Here is a 22,960-nt window from a genome sequence, read left to right on the forward strand (position 1 = left end):
TGCCATCCTTGTAACACCTTCTGGGTCTCCTGCAACAGCCGATTCATATTAAGGTCATACAACCGTGCCGGGTTCATAGGCATCAAAATTCCTAGATATTTAAAGGAAGTTTGTGCTTTCCTCAAGGGAAATTCGCCTCTCCACTTATTCCATACGTCCTCCGAGGAGGCCAAGGCCTCTGACTTCTCCAAATTTAAACTAAGGCCCGCGTAGTCTCCGTATTCGGAGAATATCTCCAACAAAGCCTCCAAAGATTTCTGGGGGTCTGACAAGTGGACCAATATATCATCGGCAAATGCCGCCACCTTAAAGACCTCTCTCCCTATCGGTATCCCCGCTACCGCCCTTTGTTCCTCAATGTCTCTCAGTAATGGATCCAATGTTAATACAAATAACAGAGGCGATAGAGGACAGCCTTGTCGGGTTCCCCGGCTTATTTCAAAATCCCTTGTTGTTATCCCATTGACCGATATTCTGGCCTTCGGTTTTGCATACAATGCTTTGATCCCTGACAAAAATCTATCCGTGATTCCATATTTCTGAAGGACAGCATATAGAAAATTCCATTTTACTTTGTCAAAGGCTTTTTCAGCATCAAAGCTGATTAACAAAGAGTTTTTATTCCCTCGCTTTCTAGCTTCTAATGATGTTAAGACCTTGCGAACATTCTTAGTAATTTTTCGTCCCCTTACAAACCCCACCTGAGAACTATGCACTAGTTTCGGCAAGAATCTCGCTAATCGATTTGCTAAAATCTTAGCCATCAATTTCACTTCACAATTTAGGAGCGAAATAGGCCTATATGATTCAGCTAACTCCGGATCCTTCCCTTTTTTGGGGAGTACTATAATACACGCTGTATTTAGATCCGGAGGCATCCTCTCCTTCTCTATTAAGGTGTTAAACATTGCGGCCAAGGGTTCCGTTATTTCTTCTCCCATGATTTTATAGAACTCCGCCCGGTACCCATCTACTCCAGGCGCTTTAAGCAGTTCACTTTGGCTAATCGCCAGATATACCTCATCCGGCGTAATAATAGTATTAAGCCATTGCACTTCTTGAGGGGATAGTTTTGGTAATCTGATCTGATCTAGGTATGAGTCTCCCGACAGGCCGTTATCAGGCGGGGCCTCGTATAACCTTTTGTAATATTGGTAGAAATTCTCACTAATCTCTTTATCCGTATGGATTTGTTCTCCCTGCCCCTTCTTCATAGTCAAGATCCTAGCCTTGCCTTGTTTGGTTGCGATTAGACGCGCCATTAGCCTACCACATTTATTCCCGTGTTTATACAATTGATATTTGTAGTATGTTTGTGATTTCACTGCCTTATAATGAAGTATTTCATTTAATTTCGTCTGCAAAAGCATTAAATGTTGTCTGTTCTCGGTAGAGGCCTGTTGGCCATACCTTCTCCTAGCTTTGCACACTAATTGACTCAGCCTCATTAATTCTCTATTCCGAGCTTTGCGTTTATGTGCTGTATAGCTGATAATTTCTCCGCGAAATACTGCCTTAGCCGCCTCCAAGTACAAGACTGGATTTTCAACATGCACTGCATTGTGTTCTTTGTACTCTTGCCAACTCTGATGTATAAAGGCCTTAAAACCCTGGTCCCGATATAGCTCTGCAGGGAACACCCATCTCCCTTCCGCTCCTTTCTCTTCCTGGGGCGCCCAACTCATCTCCACCCAGGCATGATCAGATATCGCATCTGTTCCTATAATCGATTTCATCACTGAACTGAGCATCTGTTCTGAAATCAACAAATAATCAATTCGCGCCTGTGTGCCATGCGCCCGCGAGAGGTGTGTATAGTCTTTTCCCTGCGGATTAAGTATCCTCCAGACATCCACTAGCCCCACCTGACGGCAAAGATTAGGCAGCCCCCTAGTTCCCTGATTAAGCTCTTGCCTCCTAATCCCCATGCTATCCATCATGGGGTCCATTACCATATTAAAATCCCCCCCTACTATTATGGGTAATGCATTACTTATTAATAGTTTCGAGGTGATCATCTTGTAAAACTTCCGCTCATATTGGTTCGGAGCGTATACATTGCCAAATAGCACATTCTGGCGCTGTATATGAGCCTCACAAAGTATGAATCTACCACCTGGATCAGTGAAGTGCACTTTCACATTGTCCGCTATTCCTTTTCGAAACAGGATGGCAACCCCTCCTTTCTTCCCCTGTGCTGCTGCATATTCACATTCCCCCACCCACCAAGTTCGTAATTTAGCGTGTTCCCCGGCTGATAAGTGGGTTTCTTGGAGCAGGGCTATGTCAACTTTGTGTCTTTGTAGTTGTTGCAAAATTTTTGAGCGTTTTATAGGGGACGAGATCCCTCCCACATTCCATGTAACTACCTTTAGGGGTCCCATTTCATAATCATTGCCTGTTCATAAGATGTATACCAATTATTCAAGGAAAAGGGGTGTCCCAGCCCCCACCCCTCCTCACTCGCCATCCTAAGCCATGTAATATCCTTCCAAAATCCTAATAGTCGTGTCCCCCAGGTCTCCCTCCCTCCCCTTCCTCTAATCCCCCACGCTTCTCCCCTTCTAAATCTCTCTACTCCCTTTAACCCCAACCTCCCTTCTGTAGAGACTAGGTCTCGAAATGAGACCATCACGTATAACGCCTCCTACCCCCTCCCTCTCGTAAGCTAAGGTGTACGAAAGTACTCTTTCTGTCCCCCCTTTCCAGTATATCTCCCACTTATAATCGCTTAACTTATCAACTTAATCTTGTTAACATCAACAACAACTTCAAAGAGAGACAAAGAAAGAAAAGAAAGAGAAAAAAAAAAAAAAAAAAAACACCTCATTTCAAAGACCTCATTTCAGAGTTCTCAAATGTCGCTTCAATTCGCAAGAGGGCTCCTCCCCGTCTCTCTACGGTGGCATCTCCGGGGCTGTCTCCAGCACCATCACTCTGATAGTGCTCCCGGCCCTTCTAGCAAATTGTCACTGCTCTTCAGTATGAAATTATTTTAAAGTCTCTCAAACATATATCTCAATTCTCTGTGATATTCTGTTCAATTATCCCGGTCTTCTCTCAGAATGCGATCTATTACAAATCCCCAAAGGCTTTTAGTTGTTCTTCTAGTTCTCCTATGAGTTCTCCCAGGATTTTGTCCCTCTTGCCAATCCAGCGATTCCAAGCCCACAAATTGGGTTCCGAGATCCTTCAAATCAAGTTAACTCTTTGTAATCCAATTCCTTTTGTGATTTACCTTCTGCAATCCCACCTTCCATGGGATGTCTGTATATCCTTCTTATGCCATCACGGTCAGCGATGTTCCACAGAATTCAAAAAAGCTTGTGCCTGCTCTACTGTATTATACACCTGCGTGGTCGCTTGGTAGGTGACTCTTAATTTAGCTAGATACTGCAGTGCAAATCGGATTTTCCTTTCAAAAAGTTTTGAACATATAGGAGAAAACTTCCTTCTCTGCATCGCCACCGCCGCGGAATAGTCTTGAAAACATAAAATCTTTTTATTCCCATATTGCAGTTCTTGTTCTTTCCGCAAAGCCTGTAGTATTGCTTCTTTATGTGCAAAATTTAAGATACGGCAAATCACCACTCTCGGGCGTGTTGTTTCTGTGCTTTTGGGCCCTACACGATGTGCCCTCTCTACCTGAAGAACTCCAAGGTCCTCTGGGAGTTGTAGTTGTTCTGTCAGCCATTTTTCTAGGAACACTCGCAAATTTGTTGTTTCCAGTGCCTCAGGTAGTCCCACAAATCTTAAATTGTTCCTCCGGGATCGGTTCTCCAGGTCTTCAAGCTTCCCTTCATAGCCTTCCACCATGGTTTTGAGCTTAGCGTTTTCCTCTTCCATCTTGAGTACTTTATCTTCAAGGGCCCCGTGTCTTTGCTGATATTCCAGCAGGTCTTTAGTAAGTTGCCCCAAATTTTCTTGTACCAAAGTTATTTTGCTGTCTATGGGTCCTAATCGTCGATCTAGCATGGGTTCCGTAGCGGCTGTCACCTCCGCCGCCACTTCCGCCACCCACACTGAACTCAGGGCTGTCGCGGCCGGGCTCAATGGAGCCGCCATTTTTTCTTCGCCGGCTCGCGTCTTTTCTTTTTCCCTGCGAACGTTCTTCGCCGCCATGGAGTCCCGTTATGATTAGCGCCGATTTTATACCTTGGCTTCTTGTGTGGGATGGTGTGTTCAGCGATCTTTGTTATCCGGGCAATTTCCGCGATTTCGAGGGTTTAGCTGCAGGCTGGCAGGAGCGGAGGTTTTTTCAACCGCTCCTCGTCATGGCGTCACGTGATCTCCATTTGTTTTGTTTTTATGCTATTGTATTAAACTGAGGTGAAGCAAATGTGCTGCGGCCGGGAAGGCGCTCTGCACATGCATGGTGGGACACAGCTCACGCCCCAGAAAGCTCTCAAACTTTTTTCTATACTGGCTAACGTGTTGAATCTTGGGCGATGCGGGTTGTCTACCCACTTATGAGAATGTGAAGCCTGCTGTCCTCGGAAAATACCTGCTACAGGTAAGTATCTTATCTTTATCTGGTTCCAGGCCTATAAACCAGTTATCATGAAGGGGGAAGAAGTGGATGGAAACTAGAGGGTAGTATTTGGAGGGGGAGGGCAACTAAAAGTGATTGTAAAGAGTTGGAGGAAATTAGATACTATTAGAAAAAAAATTGTCACATTGATGAACAGGAGGAAAACAGGACACCAGTTGTGTGACGGAGGTTTTCCATAGATGAGAGAAATCGCATACACAAGTGAGTGATGGCATCAGATAGCACAAACATGAGTAACTTTGAGCTCAAAGAAACCTAGAAGGATTTTCTGAGAATGTGTGCAGAATCTTGCACAGCTACTTCCTCACTGATCCTCTGTGTAATACTGTGGTTCTCAACCCAGTCCTCAGGACATATCTAGCCATTCAAGTTTTCATGATATCCACAGTGTATATGCATGAGAGAGATCTGCATAGAGAAGAGGTAGTGCATGCACATTTCTTATGCATATTTGTGGATTTCCTGAAACAACTGACTTAATTGTGTCCCGAAGACTGGATTGAGAAGCCATAGTCTAATAATGCTAGGAGTCAGTCCTCTGGAAAGTGGCAGGCATGTGTGTCTGATTTATCCTTGCATTCTCTGTCAACAGGCGGGATTAGTTGGCCTAAGAGGTGAGCAGTCCCATGGGTTGAGGGTTGCCATATTTTTGTTTAGCATTTGAATTCATAGTGTAACCTGGAGAAGTATATTATGTGGGAGGAATTGACAGTTAAGATTGTATGTGTAGTAATGGTGGTGGTGGTGACTGGAGGTTTATGGAGACTGTGTGACTTGCATCATATCCGCACCCACTCACCACAACCACCACCACCTGTTTGCCATGCTGCTGCACCTTCAGTTAGTGAGGAATAGGAACCTCGCCTACTCTTTCAGTGTGCTACTGGCTCCTTCATTTTTCTAGTGGCATAGCTATGGCTTCTCCATTTTTTTTCTAGTGGTATAGCCAGCATACCTATCACCTACAGCTGGTTTTGTTGCTGGCTCCTTCATTCTTTGGGTAGCAGTGGCCTCCCCACCTTCCATTGCCAGCTCCTCTGACCTTTGGAGTACCAGTGCTCCCGTTCCTGGGCTTCTCTTCTCTGTCTGCCTATATGTTTATTCATGCCCAAGTAATCATATATGGATGGCTGGATAGTCAAATACTGACCCTCTACATTGTAGAGTCTACAGCAAGTGTGCTTGCTTTGTATAAAATGTTCCTAACCACTACTAGAAGAGTAAGCACAAGTAAGTAGTGTTAGATTTTAATTTGCCTGTGGTTCATGGTGTTAGGTATCCCCATATGTTTGTCTGTTGTTGGTTTAACTCGGCTAGTGACACATCATATGCATTTAGCAGGGCATACGCTCAATCTTGCCTTTGTGCCTAGTGGTCTGTCTGTTAATCCTAATATGAAAGTTGTTCCACAAATTTGGACTGATCATAATTTGGTGCTGTTGGTAATGCCTGAATTTGATATGATTCCCCAGAAAATATCTGTGGTAAAATGTGTTAGAGGTATGATTGATACGCAGACCTTGATTATTGTTTGGGCTCCGGTGTTGGGCATTGTTTCAGACTTGCCAGTGACAGATTGGAATGATACTTTGCTAGGGACATTGAGTGAGATTGCTCCTGTGAATACAGTTGGAGTTAAGAGGACAGCTGATCCCTGGTTTACTTGGGGCTTAAGGCAACTGAGCTGGTGAAAGATAAGGATGCTGAAATTAGAGAGAGCTACTTGATTAAATTAAAGGAGTATAGGCTGGTCATAGCTAGAGAAAAAGGGCTCTATTATCAAAAAGAGTGACTAAATAGCCCAAAGTAATTATTTTCCATGTTGCGATCATTAATGCAATGCCGTAACTTTTAAAATGTAGAACAGTTTAAACTTCTGAAGAATTTGCCAACTACTTTGAGTTAAATAAAGGTTTCTGAGCTGGTGAATACTTTGTATAAAAGAGGAAATGATGAAGCTGGGTGGATTGGCTGTTTGGAACTCTGTTGTGCCAGTAAATCAAATCAATTTTTGTATACCGCTAATACCCCCTTTCCAGGGTTCAGTGTGGTTTACATTGTAGGTGAGACAAAAACTGATAATGTTATTGTGAGGTATGAGAGCAATTAGAGTGAGAAGGCAAAAGTAGAGACTAATAGACGATTCACCACTAGAGACGTGAGTCCAACAGTCTTTATTATATCAGAGATAACGACCCGACACAGGCCGTGTTCCGACGCTAAAAAGCGTCTGCATCAGGGGTCAATCAATACACCAAGTAATGAATGCAAAACGAAGAGTCCTACTTGTATATGTGTTGTCAACTCACTGATCACGTAGCACCAAACAGAATATGCTGGATACAAACTATCAGAGCAATTTTGCCCCCTGATGCAGACGCTTTTTAGCGTCGAAACACGGCCTGTGTCGGGTCGTTATCTCTGATATAATAAAGACTGTTGGACTCACGTCTCCAGTGGTGAATCGTCTATTAGTCTCTACTTTTGCCTTCTGCGATTTGTCATCGTAGAGAACTTTTCCTGTTCTATATTTAGCAATTAGAGTGAGGCAGAAGTGAACTCATGTTTGAAAATGTCATCCTGCTGGGTCTGTTGTGGACACATGTAGCCCTGTAGGGATGAAAAAAATTGGCTTGTTTGGTTGTACCAATGGTTACAATTATGTTTAACAAATTATTAGAAAATGGGTATATTCCTGATATTTTGAAAGTGTCAACAGTTTGTCCTAGGGTGAAGGATCCTGCACTATGATTTAATGTGCTTAGTAATTTTTGCCTGGTAGCTTCATTGCCCATGTTGGCAAAAGTTATAGAGAGGGCAGTGTTTAGACAACTTGATGAGTATTTGGCAGAGAGTAAACAGCTTGACCCCTTCCAGTACAAATTCTGCAGGTCTTATAGTACTAAAGGATTGATAGCTGCAATGTTGGATGAGTTATATTGAGGTTTGGATCATTGCATCAGGTTTGTTTGTTTTTTCTGGTGTCTTGATGTTTCTGCAGCTTTTGATACTTTGGATCATCAGATGTTGCTGAGGCGTTTGGCGGACACTGGGATTGCTGGATTGGCGCTGGAATGGTTTAGCTCTTACCTTAGTAATAGGTGCAAGTGCGTGTGGAAATCAGTTGTCTTCTTTGAAATTAATGCAAACCAGAGTGCCACAAGGGTCTGCTCTATCAGGGATTTTGTTTGTTTGCTATTGATATGTCCAATTTTATCAGATCTGTACTGATGACGACGCCCAGTTCTTTTTACCGACAGGGTCAGTCCCTGATGTGGCAACCTAGTTGCAGACTGTCTTTAAACCAATAGTTGAATGCGAATTGCTTAGTTCTCAGTGTTTCTAAGACTGAACTTTTATTGGTGACAACAGGCTCACCTGTTCAATTTCCCTCGGAAATTGTGCTTTCTGATATTGTGATTCCAGTAGTCTATGTTGTGAAGAATTTAGGAGTTTTGTTTGATTCAGCTTTGTCTCTTAGGCCACAAAGTTCTATTTTAAGTTGAGGCTCTTGAGTAAACTGTGAGCATTAACCTCAGACAGATTTCCAAAAGGAGTTTAGTATTGTCTGGTTTAGACTATTGCAACATTGGGTATGTTGGTTTGCCAGCAGTCTGTATTCAGTCTTTACAAATTGGTCAAAGTTCCACCGTTCGTATGTGTTATCGGTTATCTAAGAATGATCATGTTGCTCGTTTTCGTAAGACACTGTACTGGTACCTTTGTCAGAGAGGATTAGGTGTAAGTTATTGACTCTGGTTCATCAAAGCTTATATCAGGCGTCGTCTCACTATTTGATTGACTGTCTGAATTGGTACAGACTGCCACAAGCACTTCGCTCAGAGGCTTCTCACATGCTGGAAGTATCAGATTTTTGACTTTTTTGGCTTGAACATACAATGAGGAGGACCTATTCAGTGGCTGTTGTATGGAACAAGCTGCAGGCCCCCCTCAGGAAATGGAAGAACTTTGCAGTGTTTTAAAAAATTACTGAAACAGTATTTGTTAGCACAGGCAGCCTATGAGTTAGTGACCGTGCTCTCTGGCTTGATTGAATGTTGAGTGGCACGAGATTGCCTTCTGTTGGCTTATATGGCATGTACAGTTGGTTACTGTACATTTTTCTTCTGTTTTTACAGTACAAGGCCAAAAATCCAGACTGCTCGGGATTGGGTCAATCCGGATTTTCTGGATTCTCAGGCAGTACTTTTAAAATTCAAATTTAAGGAAGAATAAAGAACAGATGAACAGACACATTTTGTTGATTTGTTCATTAGCAAATACAGAATGCTTCATCCGGTCTGTCTCTGCATGTCTCTTCCCCACTGCAAAACAGAGGAGCAGAGACACACGTAGAAAAATTAAATATTCAATGCAGATATGTAAAAACAGCATATAATTTTCCTTTAATCGCCCAACATGACCGTGTTTTACCCTCACAAGGGCTGCAGTAGGGGCTTAACATAAAACTGTAAAATAAATACATAAAAGACCATCAGATAATATGATTCAACGAAAAAAAAAAAAACCCGACAACTTAATACACCTTAATCCTGGGATTCTATATGTTGAGCCGAGATTTCCGCATGGAAATCGAAGAGTATTCTATAACTATGTTCAACTTAATTAGGAAACAAACTAATCAGTGAGATAATTGGATGTTACCAAGCAATTAGCACTAATTGGCATTAGAATTTACACGCACTACTTGCTGTAATATGGTGCGTGCAAATTCTAAGTCACATAGTTGAAAAGTGGGCGTGGTTATGGAATGGGTGGGTTGTAGGCATTTCTAAAATCTATGCGCGGTGTTATAGAATACATCTGTTCCGCGCCTAAATTTAGGCATCGGGATTTACATTAGGTTTTCGTTGGTGTAATTGACTGTGACATTTTGCTGGAATTAATTGACTGAAATGAATAAAGCTTTTGGGACATACTGTGCCTACACGCTGTATGGAGTGAACTGAATGAAACTGAGGGAAAAGGAAAATCTACTCCTCATGAGTTCAGATGGGAGGGTGATTTGATGGCACGATTAGTGAAGGTAGTTTGCAAAAAATGTTTGGTAAAGAGCTTGACTCATGCGGAACCATCTGTATGGTCCTGGCTGGTTGTGGAGATTACTCTGTAGCAGGGAAACCCTGTAACTGGTGATTACAGTGCCTTGATAGACTGGTAAATCTGAATCCCAGCAGGGAAAAGTACCTTTGGAGGCTTCTCTGAAGACACACAGAATGGAAGCCCTGAGGAGCCGGGCTCAAGGCTAGTGAAGCTTTTAGGAGCAGCTCAGGGCAGGAGGAGTGGCAGCTCTTGTGAGCCAGCACAGCTCGGGGCAGAAGAACATGGCCTGCGGGGGCTCTATTGGTGCCTAGGGCCGAGAAGAGCAGAGGTAGCCCTCTAGTAGGGAACCCTGGAACTGGCAGTTGTAGAGTCCTGTTATGGACTAGTAATTCTGAACCCCAGCAGGGAGAAGCCCCAGAGGCTTCTCTTGAAGAGAGGACCAGCAAGGGAAAAGGCCTCTGGGGTGGGATTGGCACTAGGGGCCCAGCATGGGAAAAGGCCTCTGGGGCGGGATTGGCACTAGGGGCCCAGCAAGGGAAAAGGCCTCTGGGGTGGGATTGGCACTAGGGGCCCAGCAAGGGAAAAGGCCTCTGGGGTGGGATTGGCACTAGGGGCCCAGCAAGGGAAAAGGCCTCTGGGGTGAGATTGGCACTAGGGGCCCAACAAGGGAAAAGGCCTCTGGGGTGGGATTGGCCCTAGGGGCCCATGAAGGAAAGACAGCTCTTGGGAGGATGGTGGATCCTCAGAGCCCTGGAAAGTTCCAGGAAACGGCAGTAGACCAGGTACAACAGACCTGGAAGCCCAGCAGTAGCTAGCCCCAGAAGCTGTCTGCAGGAGGGGTGAGGGGATTGGAAGTGGATAGACTAGCGGGAAAGGAAGAGAAGAACCTAGACCGTTCAGCCATGCCCACACACTAATCTAATTAGGCAGCAGGTAAGAGCTTATAGCTGTTACCTGGGCAAGCTAGACTGACAGCGACTGGAAGAAAGACCAATTGACTTTGAATACTGGAGCCCAAGAGTATCTGGTTTAAAAAGGTGAACTGTCATTATATTTGGTTTGTTATATTTGCTGAAGAAAGCCCAGAGCAACAGGCTCTATGGATGTGGTTTATAAAGACTGAATAATGGTATATATGCATAGATTTGTGGTATCACAACAGCTAATAGAATATCTAACGCATCACTCAATCTTACACAGCTCTCAATCACCACTGCACAGTAGGAAAACATTCATAACTACCCTGATAACAAAATTCAGAAAATTAATTTGCCAGGGCCAAAAGGTCCTGTTATTACAATTTGATATATTTACTTTTGATTTGGTAGACCACAACATACTAATGACACTGCTCAACAACATAGGAATCACTGGTGTAGTGACCGGTTCAACGATTCCCTTAAAGACTAGATCTTACATGTAAAAATGTCCAATCAGTTTTCAACTCCTTTGGTCCGAGAATGTGGGGTGCCACAGGGCTCCCCATTATCACCTATGCTGTTCAATATCATGATGGCCCCACTTGGCATGAAACTAGAGAAAACAGGATTTAACCCACTCGTATATGCTGATGTCGCCATCTACATACGTTTCAAAAACAACATCACAGAAATACTGGACAGGATTAAAACAGGGATGGACTTCATTGAAAACTGGGCTACAGTTTTCAAACTTAAACAAATCAGATATAAAACAAAATTCCAGGTCCTAACCAGTCTGCATGACCCCCAGCCCTTATCAAAAATTTAGAATTGACCAACAAACATACCGGATCGAACCACAGCTAAAAATACTAGGCATCATTCTTGACAAGAGACCTATCTCTTGAAATCAAATGTCATCAGTAATATCAGTAATAGCAAAATGCTTCAAAAAGCTATGGAAACTGTGAAGAATCAGACTACTATCATTTCATCTCCTAGTGCAATCATTAATACTGCCACAATTAGACTATTGCAATGCAGCATATGCAGGGTGCAAAGAAAACTGTTATGATTGGGGTCAGAACCCCTCTCAAACTTACCTCTTTCCTGGGGGTCAGCTTCTTAGCTGGCTTCTGTTTCTTTTCTCTGTCCTTTCTGAGCTGGCTTTGTCTCTCTGTGCTGGCAGCTTCCAGCAGCATGGGGTTAATTGTTTTACTTTACTACAGCTGTGTGGGTGGACAGAGTTAGCTCTACTTCTCTTTGGGTGTACTGGCTTCAAGTGCTTCAAGGTGTTGCATTGGTGTGGGTTGGGCCTCTATGGGTTTCAGTGTGCTCTCTGGGTCAGTGTGCTGTTGCCTAGGTCTAGGGAGTGACACAAAAACATCTTGAAATTGCTACAAACAGTTAAAAATACAGCAGCAAGACTGATCTACAAAGAGTCAAAACATGAAAGAGCACCCCCATTACTCATAATGCTTCACTGGTAATGTTTAAAACTAGCACTCTTATCTTCAAAATACTGTTCACCATGGCCCCTGACTACATGCTAGACCTGATCAAACTATCACCAAGAAACGCAAATCCAAATACAAGAAATTACCTACTACTTCACCTACCCAATTGCAGAAACACAATCTACAAAACCACCTACATGGCAGGATTCAGTTACCTAGGATCTAAATGGTGGAACTCAATCCTCAAGATCACACGAAGCATCACAAACTACCTTCAATTGAGATAGAACTAAAGACCTACCTCTTCAAGAAATTTTTTGGTTAGAATTCATTTCCCATGACCCAGACAAAATGCAACATTGTAACTTCACCTGATTTGTCAACTGTAAGCCACATTGAACTGAAACTTTGTTTTGGATAATTGTGGAATACAAGAATGAGTGAATGAATAAATAGTTAAATAAAGCTTGTTTAATTTATTAGCCAGCCCTGTTCGCAACATTTTTTAAAATTATTGTTCTTGGGGGGGGGGGGGGGGGGGGGGGGGGGGGGGGGGGGGGGGGGAGGGCGCGAAGAGGGTAATCTTATCAGCAATTTTCTTCCCCAGGTGGAGGCACCCAGCACCAGGCCAGGGACTGAGAGACTGCCTTTGAGAGGCTCCTGCCAGGTCAGACCCTGAATCCAGGAGCATCCAGTAAGGGGGCATTACACTTGGTGAATATATGAAGACCAGAAAAAGGAGTTATGTATCAACAAATTTAATAAGCATTCTAAAGGAGACAGTTTATGAAGATTCTGTGCTAGCTTTAGCTACTCATTTGAATTTTAAGATATTGCAGTACAACAAATTGTGACAGAAGTCTGTTACAATCAGTAGTCTTGACACCTCAAGCTCTTCTGCCATCCCAGGACTTCACTAGCAAATCTTGATGGGATATGATTGTATAAGGGACCTAGACTGTCTGGTGGATCCAATGTCCCCGTCCCCTAATTCCCCTCTAATAGCAAAACATTAACTTCCTTGTCTCCCTTCTCCCTATGCCCTCCCCTTATCACCCATGACATTTCCTCATTTCTCTTTTAACTATATAGCAATCTTTCTCCTTAGTGGAGCATAGATATCTGAAATATAAGCTATTTGCCTTTTCATGCTCATGTTGTCCTGTCATACATCATAAAGTCCCCCCTTCCCCCAAACACTCTCCCATTCTCCTATCGTGTGAAGCAGCCGCCGGCGCCATTGCCTCGACGGGCATCAGAGTCTGGCCCAGCACATGCAGTATCTCGCACATCAGGGAAGGAAACTTCCCTGGAGTTCGGTGTCTCATCTGCACCTCGCCCTGACCAGCCTGGACATTTCTCCAGTAGATTGAGCCAGGTGAGGACTCATTTCTCCCAGGAGGAGTGTGTTGAGTCTGAGGCATGACTGACGAGGATCCAGACTACTTCTCAGAAAAGAGGTCTTGTGGCATCCCCACAGGAGAGAAGGAAATCACCTCCTGAGAGTCTTTCCTTTTCCAGTTTTGTTAAGTGGATTGCAGCTGTTACCTCTGTAGTTGGAGACCAAGGATGAATGTAGGGCAGAGTTGTTGACCATTCTGGATGACTCCTGTCCCCTTAGGGAGGCGGTCACTGTACTCTTCCACGCCATTCTCAGGGATGCACAGAAGAATTGGGAGACCCCCTTTGCAGGTTGTCCCTAAGAAGATAAATTAGATGTATCGTATTCAAAAGGCTCCCAGATTCTAGAAGGGCCAGATGCTGCACCATTCTGCGATGGTCAGATCTGCTCTGAAGAGGGCCAGGACTCGTGGCTCTGCTTCTCCAGGCAGGGAGGCCAGAACTCTGGATCCTTTTGTGAGGAAGGTGTTTCAGGGCTCAATGATGACAGCTGTTTTATTGTTTGTTTGATGAAGGTACCTCACGCAAATATATGCTAAAGTATTATGACAACAATTGTATGCTATGAGCTGTCAGTAATAAGTGTTGGACATTAAAGAAGAAATAAGTTCCCTCCTTTTATTTGTGATGTTTTCTTAGCACATTTGCATGATGTTTTGGAGGTGAAATAAGCATATTTTTATTCGTGTGCATTTTTTTTACATTATATTTTATGGTTCTAGGTGTTTTATGCTTATTAGAGCTGTTTTTAATGATCCTTCTATGTTTTAACGTCCATTGACATCACTGACATGTGTTGACATCATCAGAACACATGCTTTGGAATGCATAAATCCCATGGCATTTTTAGCACTTTTTGAGTGTTTGTCTTTAGAATTACCAAAATAGTGCGATTCTGCGGTTCTGCATTTTTGTTTCTTAAAAAAACATCTGATGCTTTTAAGTATTGGAACCACTTGGGAAGTGGCCTGAAGCTGCTTTAACCTAATTTCATCTAATATTTTCTTTTGAGTGAGGCATTATTCCATTTTAACACTATAATTTATTTATGATTTTATTTTTCATATTTTATGGTTTTTAGAGGTTTCATGCTACTACCACTCTTGCATTATCCTCTACAAACTCCATGCTTTCCCCCTCACCCCTCAACCAGATATTCTCAAGAAGTGCGTTGGTTGTTTTTTCTTTGCAGCTCACAGCTGCCTGTAGCTGCATTATATTGACTTGCCCTGTCCCAATATTTTCAGATTTTTCCCACAAGTCGATTAAACTTTTGGCATAAATCTTAATCCCTATTCAGTAGGTATATCGGCCTGTATCCCCTGCATTGGTGTGCAGGCCTTCCCTGCTTATGGAGTACTATCACTGTGGCATCGTACATTTCATCTTATTAAACACCCTCTGTAAGATCGGTGCCATCTGTTTTTGCAGTTTCTTAATACTCCCATACTAAACCCATCCTCTTTTGTCAACTTTTCCTCCTGTCAACTGCTGGATAGCCATCTGCACCACCTGTGAAATAGGCCTATTTAACAGTTGGCATTATGCTACCTCAATTACAGGTGTGCCTCTTCTAGAAATTGATTTATCCTCTCTTCCCCACAGGTGACTTTGCAGGAGTATAGTTTTCAATAAAATAATTGAAAAACTTCACATATTAACTTGCTGCTTTTGATCTGAGGCCCTCCTAGTGTCACATTGACCTCTCCTATCATATATTTGTCGTCTGTCACATCTGTCATGCAGCTACCTTAACTGCTCTATTCCCAGAAACTGTTTCCCAATGTCAGTGGAAGCAATTCTGTTTTTAATTAACTGTGTTTCCATATCATCATGCTGATCAATCCATAGACTGGTGGGTTGTGTCCATCTACCAGCAGGTGGAGATAGAGAGCAAAGCTTTTGCCTCCCTATATGTGGTCATGTGCTGCCGGAAACTCCTCAGTATGTTCTCTATCTCAGCAGATGGTGGTCACACACAGCAGCAGCTCTGGCTAGGTCTCCAAGCCTAATTTTTAGGTTTTGTTGAGTACCTGGGGTTGAGGGCTCTTCTTGAGCAAGTGCAAACCTGGTGGCGCCAGGTTCCTCCTTTTCTCCCCCCTCCCGCTGGCTCCGTTAAAAAAAAAAAAAAAAATTTTTTGGACGTCCTTAAGGGCGTTCATTTCGTCTCCTTGGCAGAGATTTGCAAGGCGGCAACTTGGGCATCGGCCCATACCTTCTCCAGGCATTACCGCTTGACTGTGGCTGCTCGGGCGGAGGCCCGGTTTGGAGCTTCAGTGTTGCGGTCAGGGATTTCAATGTCCCGCCCTGGGTGAGTACTGCTTCGGTACATCCCACCAGTCTATGGATTGATCAGCATGATGATATGGAAGGTAAAATTATGTATCATACCTGATAATTTTCTTTCCATTAATCATAGCTGATCAATCCATAGCCCCTCTCAGATATCTGTACTGTTTATATTCTGGTTGCATTTCAGGTTCAAGTTTAGTCTTCAGTTCCTGTTCAGGAGGACTTCGTGTTCAAGTTTTTTCAATTGGATTCTTCAACAGTTGAGACGAGTTTGTGTTACAGTGAGCTGCTGCATTCCTCTCCCCTCCGTTGTACGGGGCTGGATTGAGACATAAATTCTGCCGGCGCTCCCTCCCGCTTCGTGCGGTTGTAGGGCAGCTTTGTACCCATCCCGCTTCGGCGGTGTTAGGGTCAGTCAGCTCCTCCTGCGGTTGCGGTTGCAGGATAAGCCAGATCCCCCCGCATCGGCGGGGTGGTGTCCCTCCCCCGCTCCGCGGGGATGAGCTGGACGGATTCCCCTCCCCCACTTGTGTGGGGATGAGCTGGGTTAATTCCCCTCCCCCGTTTCGGCGGTGGTGAGCTGGGCAGAGTGTCCCTTTGTGGGTGTAATTCTCTAAGTGCTGAGTCCTGCGGATGGAGCTTTGATATCGACATACTGAGGAGTTTCCGGCAGCACATGACCACATATAGGGAGGCAAAAGCTTTGCTCTCTATCTCCACCTGCTGGTAGATGGACACAACCCACCAGTCTATGGATTGATCAGCTATGATTAATGGAAAGAAAATTATCAGGTATGATACATAATTTTACCTTCTTAAATGTCTCCACACTCCTCCCTTGCTTTGATGGTCCCGCTACAAAAGCCAAAGTCCAAAATCAAAAAGCAGCACAACAAATAACAGGGTTGTCAACAAAATATTTATTAAAATTAAATAGATTAAAAACAAAGACAGCAAAGGCATGTTTAGCAACCAGTGGATTCCAAGAGTTCTTTACACACATTATTGACAGTCTGACATGTTTTTTTCACATATAGGAGTAGTTTCTATAAATGGCAGCAAAAACTTGTCACTGAAAACTTTAAGCGCTGAGCGCTAATCTATAAAAGATCTACGTCTTTGCACTAAGCACATTAACAACTTCTAACTTTAGGCACCAGTAATTATGCCTGCTGAAAGCTGAGTTAGGCATCGATCAAGTCTGTTCTGTAACTGCGCGTAAATTATGTGAGCACTCCTGTCCACACCTCCTTGAAAATACCTGCTATAGGAGTTCTGCGCACAGCATTATAGAATATCATGTGTGCATAACTCCAAATTAATAGCAATACCATTAAATGGTGGTTAGAAGCCAATTATTGGTGCTGATAGGCTCAATAATTAATTTGCTTGTGCAAATTGGCTATGTGCACTGATTTGTGTGTGCAATTTTAGTTGCCATATATAGAATCTGGGGAATAATGTGCATCAGGGGCAACTGTTAAGCACTGGTAAATAGCAGAAAAAGGATTTTGTAAAATAAAAACAGACATGAAAGGGGGAAAAGGTGGAATAACACCAAACAGTCCAAATTCCAAATCTCTACCACCATGAAAATCTCAAGTGATAAATAATCATTTGTGTAAATGTAAAAAAAAAAAACCAAAACAATGCATGACATACCTTAAAAGGAACCCACGAAAAACATGTACCAGCACAATCCCTTACCACCGTTTAAAAAAAAAACAAAAACGATATTAACCCGTTTTTGCTCAAATATTTATTTTCACACTAGATTTCTATAATACATTCATTTTCCAGCTAGAATACATGTTGTCAGTAGAATATATATTTTTTTAATTTCTAAAAATTTCATGGATCATGTTGAACTATTTTCATGTTCCAATACCGGACTACTGAGCACAATGGGGCTATATTAAAAGACAAAATAATACCCATTTTTGCTCACTGTTCCAATTTTGGATCGGTAGATAACTTTCTTACTGATTTTGATTGCAAGTTATATGTTACAGGTTCACTTTCGGTTTAACTAAAATATTTCTAAGTGATAAGTGGCAAGATTACTGTAATTTTGTATAAATCTCGTGATTTATACATTTTGCTTGAGTAACAAATGTGCAGACTGTGAAAAATGATTGTACAAGGTAAGTAGACTCGAATTTTATTATTTGAGTATTGGGGGTCAAAGAAACAAATGGCTGAGCGAGCTCTCTGTTGGCTTTATTGCACTCCAGGTAGAAGGCTAAGTCTCTAGTGTAATCCAATCAATGCACCGCATTTTCACCATCATGTGTCCTTAGGAAAAATATAGGAAGGGCCACTACTTAAGGTGGAAATTGTAGGAACTTAGAATGGGTGCACAGAAACATTCTAGATCTAATCTTTCTATAGGGTAAATCAGTCACATAGGCCTGGAGTTTAGTGACTGTGTTCTAGAGTGACTACAGCCAAAAATATGGGTTCTTGGCCCAATGGGAGCTGTCTTCAGTTGGGTTAGAGTCATGAGGTTCAAGACAGAGTGGGAAGTTTTGTGAGAGGCTTTTGTAGACGCCAACTCTGTTAATTTGAATTGCTAATGGATCTGCTTTCTACATAGAGACCATATGCATCAGTTGCATTGAAATAATCTTAACAGACACTTTTCGAACTTGACTCTGGAAATAAAAATTACTAAACTGTTTTATGTAAGCCTGGAAAATGGGTCTAGAGCCTTTCATCACACCAGGCGACACATTATCCTCATTTAAAGCATAAGACTTTTTCTAGTGGTGTGTCCTCTAAAAGCTAGAAAGGTTATAGAAACTTTGACAGGCAGATTTAGTGAACTGAAAGTTGTACTCTCAGCACTCACTTGGTTTATACTACTTTTTTGAGGATTAATGGAACTACAAACACCCTATAGTCTTTTTTTTTTTTTTTTTTTTTTTTAAGTGAGGGAGATATAAGAATTTCTGGAGGAGAGAAAAAAAAACCCTTTCAACTACAAGGAAAAAAATTTAAACCAAAAACCATTCCCATTCAAAAGCTCGGATGAGAATAAACTGAGGGGACTCATGAGTTCGTGGCTGCATACAGTGTGTTAGGTTTTTCTCAGTTTGGAGAGCTACCTGTGTTGGTGAGGTCAGTTAATGTCATCCTCTTGTGTGGCTAATTCATCCTTGCTGACAGAGAAGATCTTAAAAGATAAATGGGAAAAATGAACGAGAGAGAAAAATAAAGGATAAGGTTACATTTTAATTTTGTTGGCAGTGCAGTATTGATCGCCTTCATTTTTATATATCACTTTGAGAAACAAAGGATCAAATTACAAACTTGACATTTATTTTGTTCTCAGTAAGATGATAGGATTATTTTCAGATGCTTCAAATAGATTATTTTACTTCTGTAGGACATCCGTTGAATTTTGAGAGTACATACAGTGGGGGAAATAAGTATTTGATCCCTTGCTGATTTTGTAAGTTTGCCCACTGACAAAGACATGAGCAGCCCATAATTGAAGGGTGGGTTATTGGTAACAGTGAGAGATAGCACATCACAAATTAAATCCGGAAAATCACATTGTGGAAAGTATATGAATTTATTTGCATTCTGCAGAGGGAAATAAGTATTTGATCCCCCACCAACCAGTAAGAGATCTGGCCCCTACAGACCAGGTAGATGCTCCAAATCAACTCGTTACCTGCATGACAGACAGCTGTCGGCAATGGTCACCTGTATGAAAGACACCTGTCCACAGACTCAGTGAATCAGTCAGACTCTAACCTCTACAAAATGGCCAAGAGCAAGGAGCTGTCTAAGGATGTCAGGGACAAGATCATACACCTGCACAAGGCTGGAATGGGCTACAAAACCATCAGTAAGACACTGGGCGAGAAGGAGACAACTGTTGGTGCCATAGTAAGAAAATGGAAGAAGTACAAAATGACTGTCAATCGACAAAGATCTGGGGCTCCACGCAAAATCTCACCTCGTGGGGTATCCTTGATCATGAGGAAGGTTAGAAATCAGCCTACAACTACAAGGGGGGAACTTGTCAATGATCTCAAGGCAGCTGGGACCACTGTCACCACGAAAACCATTGGTAACACATTACGACATAACAAATTGCAATCCTGCAGTGCCCGCAAGGTCCCCCTGCTCCGGAAGGCACATGTGACGGCCCGTCTGAAGTTTGCCAGTGAACACCTGGATGATGCCGAGAGTGATTGGGAGAAGGTGCTGTGGTCAGATGAGACAAAAATTGAGCTCTTTGGCATGAACTCAACTCGCCGTGTTTGGAGGAAGAGAAATGCTGCCTATGACCCAAAGAACACCGTCCCCACTGTCAAGCATGGAGGTGGAAATGTTATGTTTTGGGGGTGTTTCTCTGCTAAGGGCACAGGACTACTTCACCGCATCAATGGGAGAATGGATGGGGCCACGTACCGTACAATTCTGAGTGACAACCTCCTTCCCTCCGCCAGGGCCTTAAAAATGGGTCGTGGCTGGGTCTTCCAGCACGACAATGACCCAAAACATACAGCCAAGGCAACAAAGGAGTGGCTCAGGAAGAAGCACATTAGGGTCATGGAGTGGCCTAGCCAGTCACCAGACCTTAATCCCATTGAAAACTTATGGAGGGAGCTGAAGCTGCGAGTTGCCAAGCGACAGCCCAGAACTCTTAATGATTTAGAGATGATCTGCAAAGAGGAGTGGACCAAAATTCCTCCTGACATGTGTGCAAACCTCATCATCAACTACAGAAGACGTCTGACCGCTGTGCTTGCCAACAAGGGTTTTGCCACCAAGTATTAGGTCTTGTTTGCCAGAGGGATTAAATACTTATTTCCCTCTGCAGAATGCAAATAAATTCATATACTTTCCACAATGTGATTTTCCGGATTTAATTTGTGATGTGCTATCTCTCACTGTTACCAATAACCTACCCTTCAATTATGGGCTGCTCATGTCTTTGTCAGTGGGCAAACTTACAAAATCAGCAAGGGATCAAATACTTATTTCCCCCACTGTATGTCAACAGAGTAGTATGTACAGTGGGGGAAATAAGTATTTGATCCCTTGCTGATTTTGTAAGTTTGCCCACTGACAAAGACATGAGCAGCCCATAATTGAAGGGTAGGTTATTGGTAACAGTGAGAGATAGCACATCACAAATTAAATCCGGAAAATCACATTGTGGAAAGTATATGAATTTATTTGCATTCTGCAGAGGGAAATAAGTATTTGATCCCCACCAACCAGTAAGAGATCTGGCCCCTACAGACCAGGTAGATGCTCCAAATCAACTCGTTACCTGCATGACAGACAGCTGTCGGCAATGGTCACCTGTATGAAAGACACCTGTCCACAGACTCAGTGAATCAGTCAGACTCTAACCTCTACAAAATGGCCAAGAGCAAGGAGCTGTCTAAGGATGTCAGGGACAAGATCATACACCTGCACAAGGCTGGAATGGGCTACAAAACCATCAGTAAGACGCTGGGCGAGAAGGAGACAACTGTTGGTGCCATAGTAAGAAAATGGAAGAAGTACAAAATGACTGTCAATCGACAAAGATCTGGGGCTCCACGCAAAATCTCACCTCGTGGGGTATCCTTGATCATGAGGAAGGTTAGAAATCAGCCTACAACTACAAGGGGGGAACTTGTCAATGATCTCAAGGCAGCTGGGACCACTGTCACCACGAAAACCATTGGTAACACATTACGACATAACGGATTGCAATCCTGCAGTGCCCGCAAGGTCCCCCTGCTCCGGAAGGCACATGTGACGGCCCATCTGAAGTTTGCCAGTGAACACCTGGATGATGCCGAGAGTGATTGGGAGAAGGTGCTGTGGTCAGATGAGACAAAAATTGAGCTCTTTGGCATGAACTCAACTCGCCGTGTTTGGAGGAAGAGAAATGCTGCCTATGACCCAAAGAACACCGTCCCCACTGTCAAGCATGGAGGTGGAAATGTTATGTTTTGGGGGTGTTTCTCTGCTAAGGGCACAGGACTACTTCACCGCATCAATGGGAGAATGGATGGGGCCATGTACCGTACAATTCTGAGTAACAACCTCCTTCCCTCCGCCAGGGCCTTAAAAATGGGTCGTGGCTGGGTCTTCCAGCACGACAATGACCCAAAACATACAGCCAAGGCAACAAAGGAGTGGCTCAGGAAGAAGCACATTAGGGTCATGGAGTGGCCTAGCCAGTCACCAGACCTTAATCCCATTGAAAACTTATGGAGGGAGCTGAAGCTGCGAGTTGCCAAGCGACAGCCCAGAACTCTTAATGATTTAGAGATGATCTGCAAAGAGGAGTGGACCAAAATTCCTCCTGACATGTGTGCAAACCTCATCATCAACTACAGAAGACGTCTGACCGCTGTGCTTGCCAACAAGGGTTTTGCCACCAAGTATTAGGTCTTGTTTGCCAGAGGGATTAAATACTTATTTCCCTCTGCAGAATGCAAATAAATTCATATACTTTCCACAATGTGATTTTCCGGATTTAATTTGTGATGTGCTATCTCTCACTGTTACCAATAACCTACCCTTCAATTATGGGCTGCTCATGTCTTTGTCAGTGGGCAAACTTACAAAATCAGCAAGGGATCAAATACTTATTTCCCCCACTGTATACACTTTTTACATACAAAACAAATTTTATGTCTGGGGCTAATATGTTTGACATTTTTCCACCTACATTTTCACCTGCTGCATTATTTTAAGTTTATCGAAACTCTCCATCGACTTTTTGCTTTTTCAAAACAAGTAAAATAATAATAATAGTTTGGTTCTAGTGTATCTAATTCGTTAAATTGTGTTTTCTTGCAGGAAGTTTGTGAAGGAGCAAAAACAGGTTCAGGAAGAAATTAGTCGGATGTCTTCCAAAGCAATGCTTAAAGTACAGGAGGACATTAAAGCCTTGAAGCAGCTGCTGTCAGTGGCTGCTAGTGGACTTCAGAGAAATACTCTTGCCATTGACAAATTAAAAATGGAAACTGCCCAGGTATTTAAAAGAAATTGGAGGATAAAAACATAAGAATAGCCATATTGGGTCAGGCCAGTGGTCCGTCTAGCCCAGTATCCTGTTTTAAACCCAGATGCTCTAACAGCTGTTGTTACATCCTCTGGCAATGAGTTCCAGTGCTTAACTATTTTTTGAGTGAAAAAATATTTCCTCCTATTTTAAAAGCATTTCCATGTAATTTCATTGAGTGTCCTCCAGTTTCTGTGCTTTTTGAAAGTGAAAAATCGATTTTGCTTTTACTTGTTCTACACCACTT

At 42.9% G+C, this 22,960-nt stretch overlaps 1 protein-coding gene across 1 annotated transcript in view; it reads left to right on the plus strand.

The window, feature by feature from the left end:
* Positions 1-22,960, plus strand: part of NUP58 (nucleoporin 58) — a 220,622-nt gene that overhangs the window by 94,767 nt on the left and 102,895 nt on the right. The window contains exon 8 of the mRNA XM_030200320.1: positions 22,509-22,683. Within this exon, the coding sequence (XP_030056180.1) occupies positions 22,509-22,683 (175 nt within the window). The remainder of the gene's footprint in view (positions 1-22,508; positions 22,684-22,960) is intronic.

This window comes from Microcaecilia unicolor, chromosome 4 (genome assembly GCF_901765095.1).
Source record: "Microcaecilia unicolor chromosome 4, aMicUni1.1, whole genome shotgun sequence".
Lineage (NCBI taxonomy): Eukaryota > Metazoa > Chordata > Amphibia > Gymnophiona > Siphonopidae > Microcaecilia > Microcaecilia unicolor.